Consider the following 21,848-nt stretch of genomic DNA (forward strand, 5'->3'; position numbering starts at 1 on the left):
CTTTCCTGATTTGACCATTTTTGAAAGAGTTATTGCCCTTTGCTTATTTTACATTTAAAATTGGTTTCTTCGCAACTCCTCTTACGTTTTTCATGCAATTTCTACCAAACTTTCACAGATTGATGATTATAAAGTGAAGCAGCGCATATTGTCGGGCTTTCGTGATTTGACCATTTTTGAAAGAGTTATTGCCCTTTGCTTTTTTTACATTTAAAATTGGTTTCTTCGCAACTCCTCTTTCGTATATGAATATAAAGTGATGCAGCGCATATTGTCAGGCTTTTGTAATTTGACCTTTTTTGAAAGAGTTATTGCCCTTTCTTAATTTTACGCATTTGTTATGTTCCTAAGAAACTACCCTTACCATTGATTGGCTTTCGTTACAAAAAAATGCCCCATGAGGCTGGGGATATAGCTGTCTGTGACCGCTCTTGTCTAAGATTTGAGCTAGTGACCTAGTTTTTGACCCCATGTGACCCACTTTTACAAGCGGTCAATATTTCATCAAAGGGTACATCCTGACCAAGTTTAAACATAATCTGACCAATCATTACCATGATATGGTTCCTGACATTTTTCTAAAATTTGACCTAGTGACCTTGATCATATGTGACCAAGTTTTATATACGTCCCAAGAGTTCATTAAGAAAAACATTTTGATTAAGTTTCATGAATATTTGACCATGTATAATGCCTTTAGTTTGTTCCAAAGATTTTTCTTAGATTTGACCTAGTGACCTAGTTTTTGACCCCATGTGACCCACTTTTACCAGTGGGCAAGATTTGATCAAGGGGAACATTCTGACCAAGTTTGAACATTTTCTGATCAATGCCTACCAAGATATGGTACCGGACCGACGGCCGGACAGTATGACGGACAACTCCAAAACAATATCCCTCTCCCGAAACCTTCTCAATTAAGTATAACTAATGATTCAAGTCAAAATACTAGTGACCAGAATTTTACCGTATGCCATTGATGCTGAAAAAGACAGTTTCACTAACAGGAACATGGTTCATTGTTTGGTCCAAATTGATGTATCGAAGTCATTTTTGACCAAATTCTGCCAAAACAACAGTTTCAAACAAATATCTTTTCACAAATATCCATATTAATACGGATAGACCAAAAAATAGGTAAGACTAACGTAAGTTTATCACTTTCATTTTTATTTTATTATACAGCATAATCGTGGATTTTTAAAACATCTCACTGACCTAATCATTCTAAAATGCTGTCCAGGCTTCTTTTTTAATGATGTTAAGCCTATCCATCATTAAAAAAAGAAGCTTTGGACGGCATTTTATAATGACTACTTACTGACCATAAAAGTACTCTGAACATACCCTTGTACTCTTCATTTTGATATGCAAATGCCATTGCATTTACTTTGATATTCAAAACGAAATAAAGTCAAGAAATTTAAATGGATATGGAGTCTGATGTTTGATGATGCCAGTGTAAATTGTTATTTTTTAAACATCCGAAATCAATCCTAATGAATGTCTAAATACAGTTGCATATGAAGTTAAAGTGATTCAGATACATTTATATAAGTCTTTTCAAAGTTTCTCCTTAAAGCAGCGTTCTTTTTTATTATAATTGATTTTCATACTTAAAATATGTTATAATTTAATTGTGACTCAGAAAAAATCTATAAAAATCACAAAAAACGCGATTTACAGACAAAGTAACGGATCTGGTTAGTTGCCAAGAGGACAATTTACGGTCCCTCTAATCCCCGCTGTGTACACAATTGACCCTAATAAATTAGTTGAGAGTTGCAAACTGTCAGCAAAGGGCCCCTATTTCCAATTAGCACTGATCGGGTGGGCTCAGATCAGGGTAGGAATGGCTACCTGCCCTTGGTTATAGCAATGTGTGGAAACGATTTTAAGTTTTATCGATACTTTCATGACATCTTTAGATTGGTGAGGCCTTTCTCTTTCTTTGTATATATATCAAGGCATGGTTTGTAGAATCGCATTTTCACGGTATTTCGTAAAGTTCCAAAAAATTGGTGTTTTTTAAGCATTTTCATGTTGTACTTAAATTTTACTGTTTTTTGAAAATAGTTTTCTCAGTTGCAAATGAAAGAATTAATGCTATATTTGTATATTATTGTTAGAAATTCATTACCAATAATAACTCTTTTTACCGCATCAAAATGAGACAAAAATTAAAAAAGATACAACATATATTCTAAATGTAGGCAATCGTTATGAAATCATTAATCCTGACCATTTCCAAACAAATAGCATAATTTCTACAAACTTTATGGGTTAATGACTTATTTCTTTTTTTCTAGTGTTATTTAGACATCAATTAACCAAGCAATACCACATGATTAGTTTGAACGCATAATATGTGTTAAAAACGCAACATGATAAAACACTGGCTTTTTTTGTATAGTCTGTAGACCTAAGTTTAACAGCGAACATTTGTTAGACTGATAACTTTTATCACTCGTCTTTATCATTTTCTATTTAAGATCAATTGGTAAACATAAAAAGAAGAAAGTATGGTTTCCAACTTTAGACAGTTGTTGTGTTCACAACACGCTGTCAAACTTTGTCCGTAGACCGTATTATAAGTCCCTAGACCTTATATTTCATCACCATTATTTTTGTCAGCAATGCATTAAGCACTACTTTATTTACTGTTTATACAAGGTTTGCAGTACTGTGGTTTGTTTAAAATGTATAAACCATCATTGTTTTACTTATTTTTCACAATTTTCAATGAATTTAGTAAATTAAGCATTGAAACTGCAAATATTTGATGCAACCGTGGAACCTTATTATTTATGATGCACTAAATGATGTTTAAGGTGCTTGTTTAGGTACACACTAACTAAATAAATCAGACTACCTAGCATGTATGTAGTATTCCAATGATTGAATCACTGTAAATATGGACAATAAAAAAGTCTACGGACTATACCATATATCTATAACATACAGTTTTAACAGTAATATTTACAGTAAAAAGTTTAAATGAAGACAAGGGGCAAAATAAATTAATCTGAGAGCAAAATGGAAGCAGACAAATAAACAAGAGCTGCGTAAGACAGCGGACTCGACTACGTCGCTTTGACTTAGAAGTTAATACAATAACATTGTAATATGTGCCTATCAAAAGCAATAAAACAATCAAATTAAAAAGTGAACAAGAATCGCGATGTGTCAAAACCAGGTTTTCAATGATTGGCAGAAGAGATTCAGTTTCAACTGCTTTCTTCTATTTTTTGTAACAGTGACCTTGATCCTAAGGCCCCAAACACTATCCCATGAAAATCCTCCTTAAACTCTTCCTACATATCAAGTTTGGTCACAGTATGTCATCCATAACTGAAACAGTAATCTATTTTTAGTAACAGTGACCTTGACCCTAGGGGGCCAAAAGGCAATCCATAAAAGCTCTGCATAAACTTGTCCTATATACCAAGTTTGGTCACACTATGTCGTTCCCTTACTTGAGTTATTCAGTACTACCGTATTTTCTCGACTATAAGACGGGGAAATTGGGTCCCGATTTTTAACCCCAAAGTAGGGTTGAGTCGATAAAATATTAAAAAAAGATTCAAGTCAAAATCAGTAAAATTTTACATAGGGTATTCGTCCATCCAGTATATCGTCTGCTGATACAAGTATGGGGTGATTAAGTAAACAACAACACGAAATCTCTTCACCGCCCGTGCTCTGACATCACACAGTGTACCGTTTGATCTGCATTTTTTCTCATGGCGCGTGTCAGTATAATTAGTTTGACAGATTTATCAAATCATTAAATTGGAATCTTAATATGATGTAGGTACCTAACTGTCAATTTGATTAAGCAAACAAATGACAATGCGAATATGAATCCTTTATGTTCGTCGCCAATCAAGGGGCACTTATAATTGCTAAACGAACACATATATATTCATTCACTGCCTCGGCTTTTCGCAGTTATGATATTGAAGCCATTTATTTTCATGGTGCTATTTGCGGTTTATTGATCACAACAAAATGGTCAATCTTTTGATTTTAATTGGGTCGACCATTCAAAAAGGTTAAGATAGGCACAAAAAGGTTAAGATAGGAAAACTTATGCAGAGTTTACACACGACAATACATTTGATTTGCTTATTTGATATTACAAATTAAAAACATAAACATAATTCTTTTATATTATTTATTGATGCCGAAGAACTTCAGTGGTGTCTTCACTGAAAATAATAAACAAAAACAAACATTAGTTGTTACTGATTAATTATTACAATTCCGATATAAAGTAATGACCTGTCCTGCAAACTTAAACGCGTAGCCATGTACTAATTTTTATCCTACCTCCAAATAGAGAGCTCACAGTTGACCGCCATTTTCTTTGAGTTAAACAAAAACAGTTACCGCGAAAGTCAATAATTGTCCGTTGAGCTTGATAGTCCAATTAAGCTTCTGACCCCAATTTCTCGAAACTTCTTAAGCTTAACAGGCTTAATTAGCTTATTTCAAATAACCAAAATACATACTTAAAATGAATTTTGATCAATGAAAAATGGTTTATTGTGATTATCATAGAGATAATTTCTATTTAAAGTATAAAAATTCTTAAAGAAGTAATTATTATGCAATTAATTGAAAACCAAAAATAATGAGATTAGCTAAATCCTGTTATAAGGGACTTAAGAAGTTTCGAGAAATCGGGGCCAAGACAAGAATGGCATTATTACTGTAAACTGTATTACTGTAAACCTGTATTAAGTGGCCACCCTTGGGAAATGATCAAAGTGGCTGCTTAAGACAGTTGGCCACTTAATCCAGGTTTGGCATTTCCGCCACTTTAGTTTTATTTAGAGATGGAGTATGTATCTTAACCACCACCTCACACCACAATCAATAACATCTGTATCAATATTATTGAAGAAGGTTGAATACAAATACATTTGTATAGATAAAATAACTTTATTTCAAATTTATAAATAAAATACATTAGATAAATGTTGATACAATGCATAAAAAACACACCACAATCATATCAGTCTACACATTTACACAACTACATGTACATACACGTTTTTCGTTCACTTTTTAAAGCAGTCCGTACATTAAATAAATGTTGATGCATAGCATAAACAAAACACCACAGATCAGTCTACACATTTACACAACTACATGTGCATACACATTTCCTGTGATTTTCCTCTGTCTTTTTGTGTTTGGATTTCCATTGCTTTCATATCCCTCCACAATTTCACGCTTACGCTTAAGTAAGAAATTTATTTGAGTCCGTCCACAGTTATATTCCTTGGCAACACTTCTTGCACTACGGCTGTTTTCTAATAACTTTATACACTTGACACGTTCGTTTAGTGTCAAACACTTTCGATTAGTCTTTTTTTCAGCCAAAACCAAAGTAAAAAAACATATCAAGAACAATGCATTGTAAATATCCGTTCGCAGAAATATGAATCCGTGCACTTTGAAAATAATATTGAAGTGAATAAAAAATCGTAACTCATTTCACGCCGTCGAATGACAATGCAAACTGTGAATTCATAATAACCCGTGTTTTGGTCAGTATTTAATAATTAACTTCTTAATTATTTAATTATTGTATTAATTGTGTCAATTCTGATCAAAACATTCGCCGACGTGTTATAAACATGATTTCTCGATGAGTAAACATGCATGACAATCGTGTGATGCAATATTCATTTTCATTGGATGACGGAGATACGTTCTTTTCCGTAAACTTCTATACGCAATTAAGGCTGTGTATTTGAAAAATTTATAAGCGCAAGTGTCAGTGACAAGGGATTAGTGGCCGCTAATTAGTGATAATATGGCTTTATGGGGACAAAAATTAGTGGCCGTGACCGCGTTAGACAGTTGGCCGCTTAATGCACGTACATTATATAGTAAAAATGTACGGGGGGAATTTGGAGTGGCCCATTAAGGCAGGTGGCCATTTAAAGCAGGTGACCGTTCAGCCAGGTTTGACTGTACTGATAAAATTCATCTCTGTGATAAAATTTGCGTAAAATGAAAAAATATTTTTTTTTAATTTCGGGGTATATTTGTCCCCCGTTGGGGGTTTGGGGGCTGGATCGAAATTCAAGGGGATTTTTCCTCTCACTGGTGGAAATGGCATGTATGGGTTAAGGTTTTGCATGTAAGCACACATAAGTCAATATTGCAGCAACTTCTTAACATAATGCATTGAGACTTCATACAATTAGTTCCCTACCATCCAACTTTATTAATCATATACTATAACCGTATTTTGTGCATAATGCAAGTAATGGCTTTTTATAATTTGATATAGAAATTCTAGTTGTGACAACCCTTTTTACTTCATTTCATAATATTTACACCTCAACTTCCATTCCTTAAATGAACTGCCTTGCGGCCATTGCGTTCATCAATCGATGAACGCAACATCTTCGGATATGTTCGGATCGTAATTCATTGCATAACAATATACATGAAAGCTATTGATCTTGTTATTGGTTGTATTGTGTCAGCAGGTCCCGTAAAATATAGATCAACATTTTAGAAAGTGTTAGTTTATTATATTTAAAATATATTGGTGCCAGAAGTCCTTCGGATTCCACACACATTGACCAACCCAATTGCGTTCATACCCCGATAATGACATCAACCCCGCAATTCATTCCTTAATTATCCCTTAAAGCTGCACTCTCACAGATATAACAATTTTACAACTTTTTTATTTTTTGTCTTGGAAAGAGCAAATTTTTGCGTAAATATCTGCAAACCAATGATATAAAATTGCTGACATAAACTCAGATCGTAGATTTTCATATTTCCGATCGAAAATTAATGTTTTATGGTTTAAACCATTACTAACGGTTTAAGAAAAATGCATAAAACATAAATTTTTCAACATAAATATTAAAATCTGCGATATAATTTTCTGTCAGCATTCTTATATAACTGGTTTCCATGGATTTTCACAAAAATTGGCTCGTTCCAAGACAAAAAAAAAAAAGTTCAATCTGTGAGAGTGCAGCTTTAACATTAAAAAAATGTTAGAATTTCTTGTGTAGCCTGTGACACTGTTATGTTAATTGTTAATTAAATGTAACCTGTCAACCACGCCTAGCTATATTGGCACCCCCTCCAATTATTATAATTGAGTTTACTTCTCTGCTGAAAGCATCATAGCAAGCATGTAATTTTAGAAGTATTAAAATATGTAGTCCTATAGCGTGTTGAATCTTCATTCCTTAAAACCCTAAGATATATAGACACCATAAGTATTTGTGACCTGTCAGCTGGTCAACATGGGTTGTTGTGCACCTGCAATTTCTTGTACTTTTTTAGCTCCACTGGCCGAAGGCCATGGAGCTTATGTCGTCACAGATTGTCCGTCGTGAGTGCGTGCGTGCGTGCGTGCGTGCGTGCGTAAACTTTTACTTTAAACGACATCTTCTCTGAAACTGATAAGCGGATTTTGACAAAACTTCACAGGAATGTTCCTTTGGTGGTCCTTTACCAAAATTGCTCAAATGGTTCCGGTCCATTGCACAATATGGCCGCCAGAGCTAAAAATAGCATAATCTTTAAACGACATCTCCTCTGAAACGGTTCGGCAGATTTTGATGAAACTTGACAGTAATGTTCCTTGGGTGGTCCTTTATTAAAATTGCTCAAATGGTTCTGGTCCATTGCACAATATGGCCGCCACAGCTAAAAATAGCAAAATCTTTAAACGACATCTCCTCTGAAACGGATAGGCAGATTTTGATGAAACTTGACAGAATTGTTCCTTGGGTGGTCCTTAACCAAAATTGCTCAAATGGTTCCGGTCCGCTGCACAACATGGCTGCCAGGGCAAAAAAATAGAAAAACCTTTAAAGAACATCTTCTCAGAAACCGATGATCAGATTTTGATGAAACTTAAAAGAAATGTTCCTTGGATGGTCCTTTATCAAATTTGCTTCAATGGTTTCGGTCCACTGCACAAGATGGCCCCCAGAGGTAAAAATAGAAAAACCTTTAAACGACTTCTCCTCAGAAACCGATGATCGTATTGCAATGAAACTTGACAGAAATGTTACTTGGGTAGTCCTTAACCAAAATAGCCCAAACAGTTCTGGTCTGCTGCACAACATGGGCACCAGAGCTAAGAATAGAAAAAAACGTTAAACTACATCTTCTCAGAAACCGATTATCAGATTTTGATGAAACTTTACATAAATGTTCATCGGGATGCCCTTTAACCAAAATTTCCCAAATGGTTCCGGTCCGCTGCACAACATGGCTGCGAGAGTTAAAAATAGAAAAACCTTTAAGGACTTCTCGTCCGCAGTCTTCACGAAAAACATTTTAACCTACTAGCCAGTTGGACTAGCATAATGGCATATTTTACTAGTCCGAATGACAATCTAGTAGTCCGACTATTTTGCCACATTATAAAACTGTATGCTTGAGGTAAATACCTATTTCAATTGAGCAGCTTGCAGTTTGAGTAAACATTTCTTTATTATGATGCTCATGCAGTTATAGGGAGTGACATCCTTCTGTTGGGAATAGTGCTCCTTGTTTTTCAGAACCTATGGGTACTATGTAAAAACAAAAGGCATCTTGCTTGAATAGACTGTAATAATATCAACATGGTTAGAAAAGAAATGCCATGCTTTAATAGCTTTGATTACATTTTACTACTGAATTACCTCCCTTTAATAGAAAAAAAAATAATGTCTTAATTTTTCACGTATAGCATCTTTAAATAATTTTTAAACAATAATAATTTATGAGTAAACATATAAGCATAAAGTTCTCACAAAAAGATCAATTTAAAAACCTTACATTTATACATAGGAAAGTATATATAGACTGAACATTAATTTTTGTTTAAGTGACATTCTGAAAGTTTATGAAACAGCTATTTTTAGTAACTTAAATGGCCGAAAAGTGTAAGTGAAACACCAAGTCGATTCTATCTCGTCAGTTCTTGTTCAGGTTAGATATTTGCTTCATAATCTATTCAGATTAAATGTTAACCGATGATCAGATTTTGATGAAACTTGACAGAAATGTTCCTTGGGTGGTCATTAACCAAAATTTGTTAAATGGTTCCAGTCCACTGCACACCATGGCTGCCAGAGCTAAAAAATAAAAAAAACTTTATGCGACTTGTCGTCGAAACCGATGACCTTTTTTCGATAAAACTTGACAGAAATGTTTGTTTGGTGCTCCTTTACTCAAATTGCCCAAATCATTTCGGTCCACTGCACAACATGGCAGCCAGAGCTATTAAAGTAAAAAATTTTTTTAAATAACTTTAAAAAATTGATGATTGTATTTCTATGAAACTTGACGAAAATGTTCGTTAGGTGGTCTTTGCTTGAACCTTTTGGCCAGTGGAGCACAGGCACTGATGTGCCTCTTGTACTCTGTCTAACAAAAGTAATGGCCCTTCATTTGGTAAAAATTTGTCTGAATGACGGTAAGACACAAATGTAGCTTAAAATGTATTGCAACTACACTCATGAAACTTAGTTGAAAGGGATGTTTGTTGGCATATGTGCATCTGCCATTTTTTTTACATTCTGTCTTTAATTCCATAACTCAACATTTAACATTTCAGCTTGTGGGGTTTAATTCATCACTGCTGTGATAGCTCTAGGTCATATTTTAATATTAAATCACAGGGTTCGAATTTAGCACTCGCACACTCGCAAAATGCGAGCCAAAATTGGAAAATGTGAGTTGAATTTAAAGATTTTTGCGAGTTCAAAATTTGCAGAAAATATGCAATCCTCGAAATAGATATGAACATAATCGGTGACCAATATTCCTACAATAGATATAAAACTAATTTTAGAAATGCCTACTTTTGTTTTCCGATAATCACACAGGAATTGATGACGTAGATTAAAGTTCTGCATACAGGAAGGTACTCGTTACTTAGTGGAAGGTACTCGTTACTATGTATTTTTGTAGACTGGTCTCTCGTTTCCATTTTTGGCAGCAATATTTAGTGATAATCCTATCGAGACAGTCTGTGTAATGATGACAAGCTAAAAGATAAGTTTTTTACACATGTTGATTTTAAAATCACCGACGGCTGATGGCAATTATCAATCAGTTCCAAAAAAAGAAGCCAAAATGAAATAATCCGTCCGTTAAAACTGTTTCGATGTGGGAGAGGGAGTTGAACATTAAATTGACCCTCAACACAGAATGATGATAAAAAGAATGTTTTCAAAATGTTTTGCACAGACCAATACTGGCCTGATCAGACTTCCTCAGTTCGTACTGTCAGTGTTACATATATGATGATATCGTTTATTTTACAATTACATGATCATGAATTAAAACAATTACACTATACCTTAAACCATTGTTTTCCATACAATATATACTTTTTCCTAGCAAAAACAAAGGTTTGCCTTTAAAAAATGCGAGTGAGTGTATGGTTTTGTGAGTTGAAAATTTAAGCACTCGCAAAAAAATGTGAGTATCTAAAAAAGTTAAAATCGAACCCTGGTTCAGGTGATCATTAGAGGGCCATTATTTTTAGAGGGCCTTCAACCCTTAATTTAACAGCATTTTGTCTCTATTTTCAGACGATGACAATGATGATAAGATTGCTTTTGCTTCCATTATGCTTGATGCAACTGAATGAAGGTTAGTATTATATGCCTCTTTTTATAATCATTCCGTCTATGCTGTATGATCGCAGTAGGGCAAGCCAGCTCATGAACAAGATACTCTAGCAACCCTTCCCTATTTTGCCACCAACTTCCACCAAATTCCATGGATTTGGGTGGCATTTTGTGAAAAATGGGTGGCACTTTGTGGAATATCAAGAATTTCACCAACTGCCACGAAATTTCCACCCAACTTTAGGTGGCATTTTGTGACTTTTTTTTCACGTGGCACTTGCTGAAAAAATTGGACTTAGTTAATTTTTGATATGGCAGTTGGTGAAAAATTGAACTTAGTTAATTTTTTGGGTGGCACTTGGTGAAGAAGACTTAGAAAATCTCAAAACACTGTATTATGTGAAGTTAGAAAACCATATTAAATCTAGAAAAGCCATGTTCCCTTCCACAAAACTTTGTTTAACAAAGTTGGGGATAACATAGCCAAAATGGGCAATAATGAAGGCACTTTGTTGCCTTATTTTCAACTCCAACAACACTACTTTTGGGGATTTTTCCCACTACTACTATAACTACATGTTGTACTACTCTTCATCATGTTGCTGGTTCTATTGATGATGGTTTTGATGTTGCTGGTTCTATTGATGTTGATTATGATGTTGATGGTTCTATTAATGATGATTATGATGCTAGTGGTTCTATTGATGATGATTATGATGATGATGATGGTGGTAATGGTTGTTGTTGTGGTGGTGGTGGTGGTGATGATTATGATGATTGTTGTTGTTGTTGTCGTGGTGGTGGTGGTGGTGGTGATTATGATGATTGTTGAGGTGATTGATTTTGATAATTGTGGTGTTGTTGGAGGTTGATTGTGGTGGTGGTGATTATGATGATTGTTGTGGTGGTGATTATGATGATTGTGGTGGTGTTGGTGGTTGATTGTGGTGTTGGTGATATTGATGATTGTGGTGATGGTGTTGGTGATTGTGATGGTGGTGGTGGACATTATGACAACAACAGATGATGATTGATGATGATGATGATGATGATGATGATGATGATGATGATGATGACAACAATGTGATGATGATTATCATGATCATGATTATGATGAGTTCAAAGTTTTCTGTGTGCATGCTCTGTTGCCAATTATTTCCCCAAACAGACTAGGAAAATTGCCTCCCAAACTCCTCATTTTGAGAAAAGGACTTATCAGTCTATGAAATTGAACCAGTCAATAAATCACCACTTAGCATGTCATCCTGTTGGGCTTTTTACTGTGTGTATTCCCAGATGTTTCTTGTACTGACCAATATCAGTAATTTGTTAGCATTTAGTTTGTCATGAATGGATTGCATGTATAATCAAAACACTGATAGTGCTGAACGTTTTGAGCTTCCTCCTAAGTGATAATAAAAAACGATCATATAAATGATAGTATGGCACTCGCTCCCTCACTCTCACACCTACCCGTCCACCCATCCAACTTGCTGACATCCCCCCCCCACTCACTCACCACTCAAACCCCACTCACAACCCAACCTACCCATAGTACCTATTCGGTGTATTTTATGAGCTGTATAATAAAACGGGCATCATAGCAAAAGGTTGTATTCAGATTGAACTAAACTTTTATACTAGTGTATTATTCTATTATGCCTATCACCTACATTTTTAAGAGAATGTGAGCACAATTGTAGTATAGAAAATACTATTTCAATTCAGATCACAGCTTAAAAAAGAGAGTATAACAAATTATTTACAAATGTACATATTTAAACCAACTATCCATAACAGCACTATATGGAAATAAGATTAATTAAATCGTTCATAAGCATATGACTTACACACGCAAGGGTAGATATTGTTTGAACTTACAAACAAAAACATACATGTACAGAGGAAAATGACCCAGCTTACCAAGAAGTTGGAGTATGAACGCCAATATATGTTTGCAAAATCTGAGTTATATATTAATGGACAATATAAAGGATATATGTTTTTCCATATTACATACAATGCTACTCATGTGTATATTTATCTAATTTCACTTCTAGAATAGTGCAGGCAGAAGGGAGAAACCCGCACTGAATTAATTATTGATTGTACATCTGCATGTCCTCCCCTTTAGTATTTATTTATAGAATTATTATGCAATACAGTTACAATTAGCTCAACACCAGACCTTCAAGTAGTTATTCAGTTTATGGGAGTTTTTTCTTTAATATCTGTGTGTATACATGTGTTTTACTGTTAATATACGCAAAATATTACATACTCGTACATGAACTTATTTTGTAAATCAAATATTATTTCAGGCATGTTTCAGAGACTGATTTTCATTGAAATTTGGTTCTTTCGAGTATGATTTTCAACTCCACATGGACTCAGTTAAATTTTTGTGGTCTATCATACAAAAGTCTTGAGCCCCAGTAAAAATGTCAGTGGTATACCACTGGAATAACAGCGGTATGCCGGTGGTATTCCAATGGTATTTCAGTGGTATACCAGCGGTAAACTTTTGTGGTATTCCACTAAAAGTTTACCGCTGGTATTCCACTGGAATTCCACTGTAATACCAGCGGTAAATTTTGGTGGTATTCCACTAAAAGTTTACCGCTGGAATACTACAATACCAGTGGAATACCAGCGGAAAACGTTTAGTGGAATACCATGCCAGGTATGCCAGTGGTATTCCAGCAATGAATTTAGGTGGTCTTCAACTTAAGGTAAAGAAAACTTTTCGAGAATTACCACCAAAATGAATTGCTGGTTTACCCCTGGAATAAAGTAGCTCAAATACACATCATTCCAAAAGAGCAGCTATAATAGCAAATACATATACAAATTTTGCCTTACATGGAAAAGTATCAAGTCAAAACACAGTTCTTATAGTTCTAAAATATTTCCCTTTTACTTTTGCTTTGCGCAAGCATAGAGTTACAACTTATTTTTATAGCTCAAAATGTCTGCATTGAGCAAGATCTGTGACATTAACTAAAAACTATATCCATATAACATGTTACAACATATTTACTTCCAGGTCAGCTTAAACAACAGCGTAACAAAACAAAACCTTACAGAACAAAAACATTTAATATTAAAAAAACTAAGTTATGTAATTGAACACACATTAATTTATAATACTAATTCATATTTTTTTATTAATGGTTTAAGAAGTTATTATGAAACAAGACTAATCATTAAAATGACAGTTCTATGGTTTTGTCAGGAAGTCGTCCATTTATAACATTTCCACTTTTTATAACACATAACACTGTTGTGAGTATATATATATACACCTTGCCAAATAATACAATCATTGTAGATAATGATGGTTCTTCTTTAGGTTGATGTGTAAGTTTATTTAATCACTGCAACTTGCCAAACATTTTTAGCATCTAGTTTGTGTAAACCAGTCTTTCACTATACAGGAACAGTTTTTCACTTCTTCTTTAGTAAAGATAGTGTAACTCATATTTTTTAACAGTCTCCAAAATTGCATCTGTATCAATGTTGATGCCCACAGCAACTAACATGGAGTTGGTAGATGATTTGATTCTATACTGCTGTGCAGTAATATGTATTGCCCATGTCCTCTTTTTCTTTCTCAAATGGCGGTTGTCTTCCTCTATTTTAAGTCTGTTTTCCCTGAAAAATATATGACATTGAATTTAAATTTTGATGATAAAAAGCCAGTTTAATATACATAATTTAAGTCTTCTCTCTTTGAATAAGGCCAATTTAAAATTATTTTAACTTTAGAAGATTATAAAATTGATGAGATTTAAAGCTGTTCACATTGAACTTTCACTATGCAGACTTGAAACAAAATTCGTTAGTATTAATTGTAAGTACAGGACGATTCACATTAGCCTCAAAGTAAAAGTAAACTAATTGCGATCGACTGTCGAGTTTTTGAGTCATATGACAGTTAATCGGCATTGCTCTCGTAGAAGAATGGCTATGTTTGACAGAAATGGGTCCTTCCGGGAAAAACAATAAATGTGGCTATATATATGTTTGACAGAAATGGGTCCTCCCGGGAAAAAACAATAAATGTATGACTTTGTATTAACAGCTACACTCACTTCTGTCAAATATATATTTTGTTCCATTGAGATCCACTATGACGCTTTCATGACAAGAAAACCAGTTGCTCTAGTGTCATGAACAAGTGAGCACCTGCAGAAATTGTACAGGACATGTTGGTGGGTTGGGGCTCTGTAGGGTGGCAAAGTGATCAGGCGTCAGGCGTACCGGTAATGGGGAGGTTGACATCCTCACTTTCGTCACATAGCTGAGTAAATGCATAACTGGTTGTGTATTACTTGTCTCCATTGAGTCTAAAAAAATGGACAATTATTTCAGTGAAAATCATAAACAATTATGAGTAAGACATGTTTTCTTAACCCAATCACCCAAGAACATTTTAAAAATGAATGCAGACACATATATCGTAAATTATAAAATGTCACATATTTGCGCGACTTCTTTAAATTGTCTCCTTTCCGATCAAATTAAATTATTACACTAGTAAAACCATTTAAAAAGTGATGAAGCGAAATTACCATAAGTGCTAATGATTTTTTGGAGAAAAAAGTTTGATTTATAATTAGAAAATTCAAACTGACAGTTGACATGCTTTTCCCGGAAATTACAGTCACTATATTGTTATTGAATAACATTGTACATTTAGTAAGGAGTCAAAAACAATTAAGTTCAACAATAATGTACAAGTGGTAGGTAAAAACTCACCAGTTTGCCAACGTGGTCAAATATCCTTCATAAAAATTGAAAGTTTCATCCATTACCGTCTGCAGAAATGTAGAATGTATGGTTTATACACAATATGATGTCAATAAACAAAATGACATCATGAAATTTACTAACTTTTACGTTCAATGTAGTTCAACCGGGCAGTTAATGAACTCTCATTTAGTTATTGAACTTGACAGTTCATGAACATGATTTTTTCAAAATGTCATTCATGAACTAAGTTCATGAATAGTTAATGTTATTCGCAACAGGGTGATAATTTCATCATTACTACACGTCCATTTATAACAGTTGTTTTTTTCTATGACACAATTAGAAAGGAGCCATTGAATTGCTCATTTCAGTCCTTGACATTTACATCTAATCTCTGTAGACAGGTCCGTTTTCCTTATACATTTGATGAGGAAATGCAATAGGGAAAAGATTTTTTTGCAGTCATTCTTCTTCTGCTTGTTTTTGTTGAAGTGATCTTTTCTTAACTCTGGAAGCTTTTGTCTTAGACTTTGACATCCATCTTCCAACCTGAAAAATATATTTTTTAATTTATTGCCAATATTTTCAATAACTAACGTATTTCCAATAACTAACAGCGAGTTGGTTATCAAATCAGTGCGAATGAAGATTTCAATATCGCAGGTATATAAATTAATAATAGCTTATTTTATTTGTTCGAAACAAAGTGCTCAAATTTATTAAGTCTGATTTTTTTTAAAGATTCTCATAAGTGTTTGTCCGTTACAAATAAAATCCACTCCACACATCCACCATATTGTTTTCGAAATCAGAATGAAAATCTTACCATGTACTTTATGATATAGTCTACTCACTGATGATTTGGCAATTTACAGCTTTGAATGTTTTTCTCCTTCACTGGTTGATTCTTTTGTGGACTGATGATTTCTTTGTTAGCTCCTTTAAGCCGGCTAAAACAGTATAACAACATTTTAGACACTAAACTATAATTTGCTTGCATAGTGATTATTTAAAAGGTCAAGGGTCAGCAGTGATGCAAAAGCCCATCGAAGGACCAAAATTTAAAAAGTTAAACAATCAATTTCTTCCTAGTTTTGTCAACAGACTTTTCTGAATAAAATATTTTAATCCGAAATATTTATCTTCTATTGTAAAATCTGTTAACTCCTTACTACCCCAAAACATGTTGCCAATAATATATGTTTCACTCCCTTAAAAGATCATTCCTCAAAACTATATAAAACATGGACTTTTTAAACGTTTTAGTTTTTTACCTTCCCCACCCACTTTTGCCTCGCTGCCGGCCCTTTATGGCAATTGAACCTTTTTCTAGACAAAAATACCTTACATACATTATGAAACAAATATTATAGCTGTTAAAATAAATAACAATGAAGTATTAGCTGTACGCTAGTCACAAACAATCATTAAACTGTGTTTCTACACAAACGTATTTCGTACGTTTGTCGCGAAAATGTATTACAACAAAACATATTTGCTCATTACTTCAAAATGTTGCTATGTTATTTTAAACAATAATGTTAGCGTAAAAGATCGTTATAAAGATTATTGAATTATACGCCTCACTTCGCTTGAACTTATCTTGAATAAACGAAACAATACTTAGTTTATTTGGCGCATTATTTCGACAAAAATGGCGGGTTTTTGAAATTATCTCCGTCGGTGAAGAGCGTTTTGTCTTAAATGCATAACCGTTAGAATATAGCTACGTTAGAATATGGCTATTTTGTAAATATTTGAAGGTACAATATAAGAATAAATATAAGAAGGTACACTTAACATGTTTGACAAATAATTAACCAGTGTTGACCACAGGTGCTCGTCACATTGCCCGGATACAGTAATATTTATATATTTAAAAAAAAATCATTTTTTGGTCAAGATAGCGATTATATATGTCATTTAAAAAATATTCCACAATTTCTCATGAAAAAAGTAAGTAGTATTTTTTAGTATTAATGTTTTCCTACATGTATATATTCGGCCGATGTCGGACGTCTCGAAAATGACCACACAGTAAGAACTCGGAATGAAATACCGTTGCATGCTTGAGTTTGAGATTATCGCATTAACACAGATGAGAGTTGCCAATCCATGGTTTATAGGTCCGTGATAATAATAATAAAAAATAAAAAATAAAAGTCTTAAGAATTCTTTGGATTTGTTAGGATTGTCAATTCCAAAGAATTCCAATGTTGCGCAAATGAAAAACATTGAAAATTACTAAGAAATCTTAGGAATTGAGTTTACTAGTAAATTATGTATTCATAAAACCAACACTTTACTAGTAAATTATGTGTTCATAAAACCAGTGTATTGTCAAAAATATGGTAGTTTAAAATAATTATTTGTGAAGATCTAAATTAGTAATGTCAGTAAATTTTTCAGTGATTTCTTGCCACTGTGTTTCCATGTCCATTCTATAAACAGTTGCTGGCAATCGTGCACATGTATTACAAATTGGGATCCCGTTCTAAAATAATCCCGGTCAAGATCCGGGATCCTGGTTTCACATAGTTCGGGATCCCGATGGTCCTGCCATCTTCTGATAAATCCCAACCGGGATCCCGAATTTCATTGGGATCCCGGTATATCCCGCCTGGGATCCCAACCGTTTTTTCACTTGGGATATACCAAAACATAAATCAAAGTATTTGACTGTAACTATTCTATTGCAAAAAATATCGCAAGATTTGTCACGGGAAACAACACCAGTATAATCACAGGGTGCGATTAACGAGACGGCAACAGAGTCTAGTGGAGTTTCTGGTGCAATGCAATATCATCGGTCTGTAAAAAAGAAATCACATATTGATGAATATTTGTTATAAATACACGTTGTTAGCGACAATTGCATTGTATACTGTGAAATCATTAATGTTCGTGGGCATGAAATTTCGTGGTTTGCCGAAAAAAAACAATTTCGTGGGTACTTGAATTTGTGGATTTTCATTTTTGAAAATAAAAAAAAACGAAGATGCGATCGTCTTAGATCGTCTGCATAATATCCATTGCGCTGGCCCGTGATTTCCGTCTTCTACGTCACTCGGTTTATGACACTCACTAATGTGGTACGACATGCCAATTAGTATATGCATATACCCATGTCACTTATCGATTAAATTGGGAAGAAAGGTAATAAAAGAAGATGTACCCTGATCATAAATACAGATAGGTGAAGCCATTGAATGCCAATTAAGAATTTTGCAAACTGTGAAAACACCGAAAAGGTGCGTATATTGTCACGTTCGGTGCTTAGTAACCTTCAATGTACTAGTAATCGATTAATTATTTCATTAAATAAAAAAATCGAGTACAGACACTCATCACGCACATCTTGTAAACTTGGAGATTTTCATTAACAACACACGTTAATTTTAAACACGTGCTTATAACAGTCATTTGCTGCATAAAACACATTTTATTAATTTGGTTCATTATTTGTTAAAGGCAGTTATAATATATTAACAGAATAATGATCGTAAGTTATACAGTGAGACCGGTTTTAACACTGTATACTGTGACCTCTGTAAATAATATACTAGAGTATGTACGTAACAAGGCAATTGAAAAAGTGAATAAAGGGTTTATATTTCGTGGGATCTTGAATTCGTGGATCAGCCAACCCACGAAAACCACGAACATTAATGCCTCACGAACATTAATGATTTCACAGTATGTGTATTTTCGTAAAATATGTCCTCATTTTTAGCATGAAATGTTTGATTCTATAAAAACATTAAAACAAACATTATTCGTCCCTTCAGGAAAAAAAAGTTGAAACCTGAACAAAATTTTGTTATAATTATTTCATCAATACTGTATTGAAAATTTATTTCAATACCTGATTGATCTAAACGGCGCTTTCTTGTACTATCTTGTAGTTCCATTTTACGCCTTGTTTTTACTCAAAAAGTGTCTAAGTTCCATTCTACGCCTGGTTTTGGAAATTTACGCCTGGTTTGAATTTATGTGTCTTTGCTGCTGGATATTTTACGCCTGGTTTTGGGCTCATTTTACATGTCCTGCTCCTCTGAAGACACGTAAAGCACACGTAATACAGAAAACCAGTTGGTTTCCGCCTGGTTTCCGTGTCCCAACCAGCTGGTTTACGCCTGAATTTTTCGTACGGGTACCCTTACCATTGATTGCCTTTCATTACAAAAAATGCCCCCATGAGGCGGGGGATATAGCTGTCTGTGACCGCTCTTGTTAACACTATAGAGGTCACATTTATGACTGTATCTTCAGGAAACTTGGTCAGATGTTAATATTAATATTCTCTAGGTCAAGTTCAAATCTGGGTGATGTGCGGTCAAAAACTAGGTCACCAGGTCAAATTGAAGGAAAAAGCTTGTTAACACTCTCGAGGTCACATTTATGACTGTATCTTCATGAAAATTGATCAGAATGTTTATATTAATAATCTCTAAGTCAAGTTTAAATCTGGGTCATGTGCGGTCAAAAACTAGGTCATTAGGTCACATCATAGGAAAAGCTTGTTAGCACTCTAAAGGTCACATTTATGACTGTATGTTAATGAAACTTAGTCAGAATGTTTATATTGATTAGCTCTAGGCCAAGTTCGAATCTGGGTCATGTGCGGTCAAAAACTAAGTCACCAGGTCAAATTTAAGGAAAAGCTTGTGAACACTCTAAGAGATCACATTTATTACTGTATCTTCATGAAAGTTAGTCAGAATGTTTATATTAATAGTATCTAAGTCAAGTTTGAATCCGGGTCATGTGTGGTCAAAAATTAGGTCATTAGGTCAAATCATAGGAAAAGCTTGTTAGCACTCTAGAGGTCACATTTATGACTGTATGTTGATGAAACTTAGTCAGAATGTTTATATTGATACGCTCTAGGCCAAGTTCGAATCTGGGTCATGTGCGGTCAAAAACTAGGTCACAGGTCAAATAATAGGAAAAGCATGTTAACACTCAAAAGGCCACATTTATGACCATATGTTCATGGAACTTGATCAGAATGTTATTCTTGATGATTTTTAGGTAGAGTTTGAAACTGGGTAATCAGAGGTCAAAAACCTGGCCACTAGGTCAAATCATAGAAAAACTTTGTAAACACTGTAGAGGTTACATTCTCTCTTTGATCACCATGAAACTATGTCAGAATGTTTGTGTTTATGAAGTCTATGTCAAGTTTGAAGCTGGGTAACCTGAGTTCAAAAACTAGGTCACGAAGTCAAATCATAGAAAACATTGTTAAAACACTTGAGGCCATATTTTCTACTTTATATGAAACCTGGTCAGAATGTACTTATTACAGCAAGGTAAGTTTTATACTGACTTTTACCGATGTTACTTCTTGTTGAAATAATGTTTGTTTTACTGTTCATACATTACTTTTTTTCTCATTTCATCCCTACCTATTAAAGCCTCCACTCGCCTAATTCCCCATGAATCATTTTGTGACATATAATGAAAATTAGATAATCCTCTATAAGAAATTAAACAATATTACAAAAAATGTATATATTGACACTATGCAGATTTATTGAAAATATACTCTGTAATTTAATAAAAAAGTCCTTCCATGATGTAGTCAAAAGTATGTATAATAAGTTTTCAATGTTTCGTGCATTTTCATTTAGAACAAGTGTTTTAATCACACTCACTGCTAAAATACATTCTGAATTAAATGAAACAATTTTCAGGTTTATACTCCAACCATAACAAGAACAGAAAATAAAAATGTACAAACAAAGACAAGTAGCATCCCTTCTAATGTAGCAGACCACCAGACTGACATTTCAAATTCTCTAAACCTGTAATACCCTCAACTTTATATTTAACATGTAGCATGGAAAACTAGTCCTAAATTTGTTTTAATTAAGTCCCCTCAAGTTGCACTTTCCATCGCCCTGAAAAACACTTATTCCCTCCCCCTGTCACAATTGCCCTCACCCTTAAAACACTTATTTCACACTTGAATTGGATCAGGTGAGCGATACAGAGCCTTCAGGGCCCTCTTGTTTCAGAAAGAAATATGAATAGGGGACTTCTTTAGCAGAAGTATAGCCAAACTTGCAGAAAACAACAACCCGATGAGCATCATTAAAGAAATGAAACAGGTTGTTTATTTCAATATTCAAAATGAGATAAACAACACAACTGAAGAAATTTAATGTCTTTGATATACAATAAAGAAACAAGGTATATGTAACTCAAACTTACCAGAGTTCACGGTAGAGTAAAGTTTTTTTAAAGTTTTTTAATTAACATACAAAAACTCCATTTTAAAGAAGGTGACATAAAAAGAGGAGTCAATGCCCTTTAAAATGGTATGCATATGTTGGTATAACTCTATTGTCTTAACTAAAGACAAACAAGCCAAATTCAATGTCACATTCTCGTCTTTTTCTGTATTCAGAAACTGTACAGCAAATTCCAATCTTCAATGTGTCCCCATGTAAACAGGTCTACACT

At 34.0% G+C, this 21,848-nt stretch overlaps 1 protein-coding gene across 2 annotated transcripts in view; it reads left to right on the forward strand.

The window, feature by feature from the left end:
- The window catches only part of LOC128235252 (uncharacterized), a 71,803-nt gene that overhangs the window by 20,328 nt on the left and 29,627 nt on the right, over nucleotides 1-21,848 (forward strand). For both annotated transcript variants that reach the window (XM_052950041.1, XM_052950040.1), the window contains exon 2: nucleotides 10,584-10,644. In XM_052950041.1, coding sequence (XP_052806001.1) covers nucleotides 10,587-10,644 — 58 coding nt within the window. In that variant the 5' untranslated portion in view covers nucleotides 10,584-10,586. The remainder of the gene's footprint in view (nucleotides 1-10,583; nucleotides 10,645-21,848) is intronic.

This window comes from Mya arenaria, chromosome 5 (genome assembly GCF_026914265.1).
Source record: "Mya arenaria isolate MELC-2E11 chromosome 5, ASM2691426v1".
Classification (NCBI taxonomy): Eukaryota; Metazoa; Mollusca; class Bivalvia; order Myida; family Myidae; genus Mya; species Mya arenaria.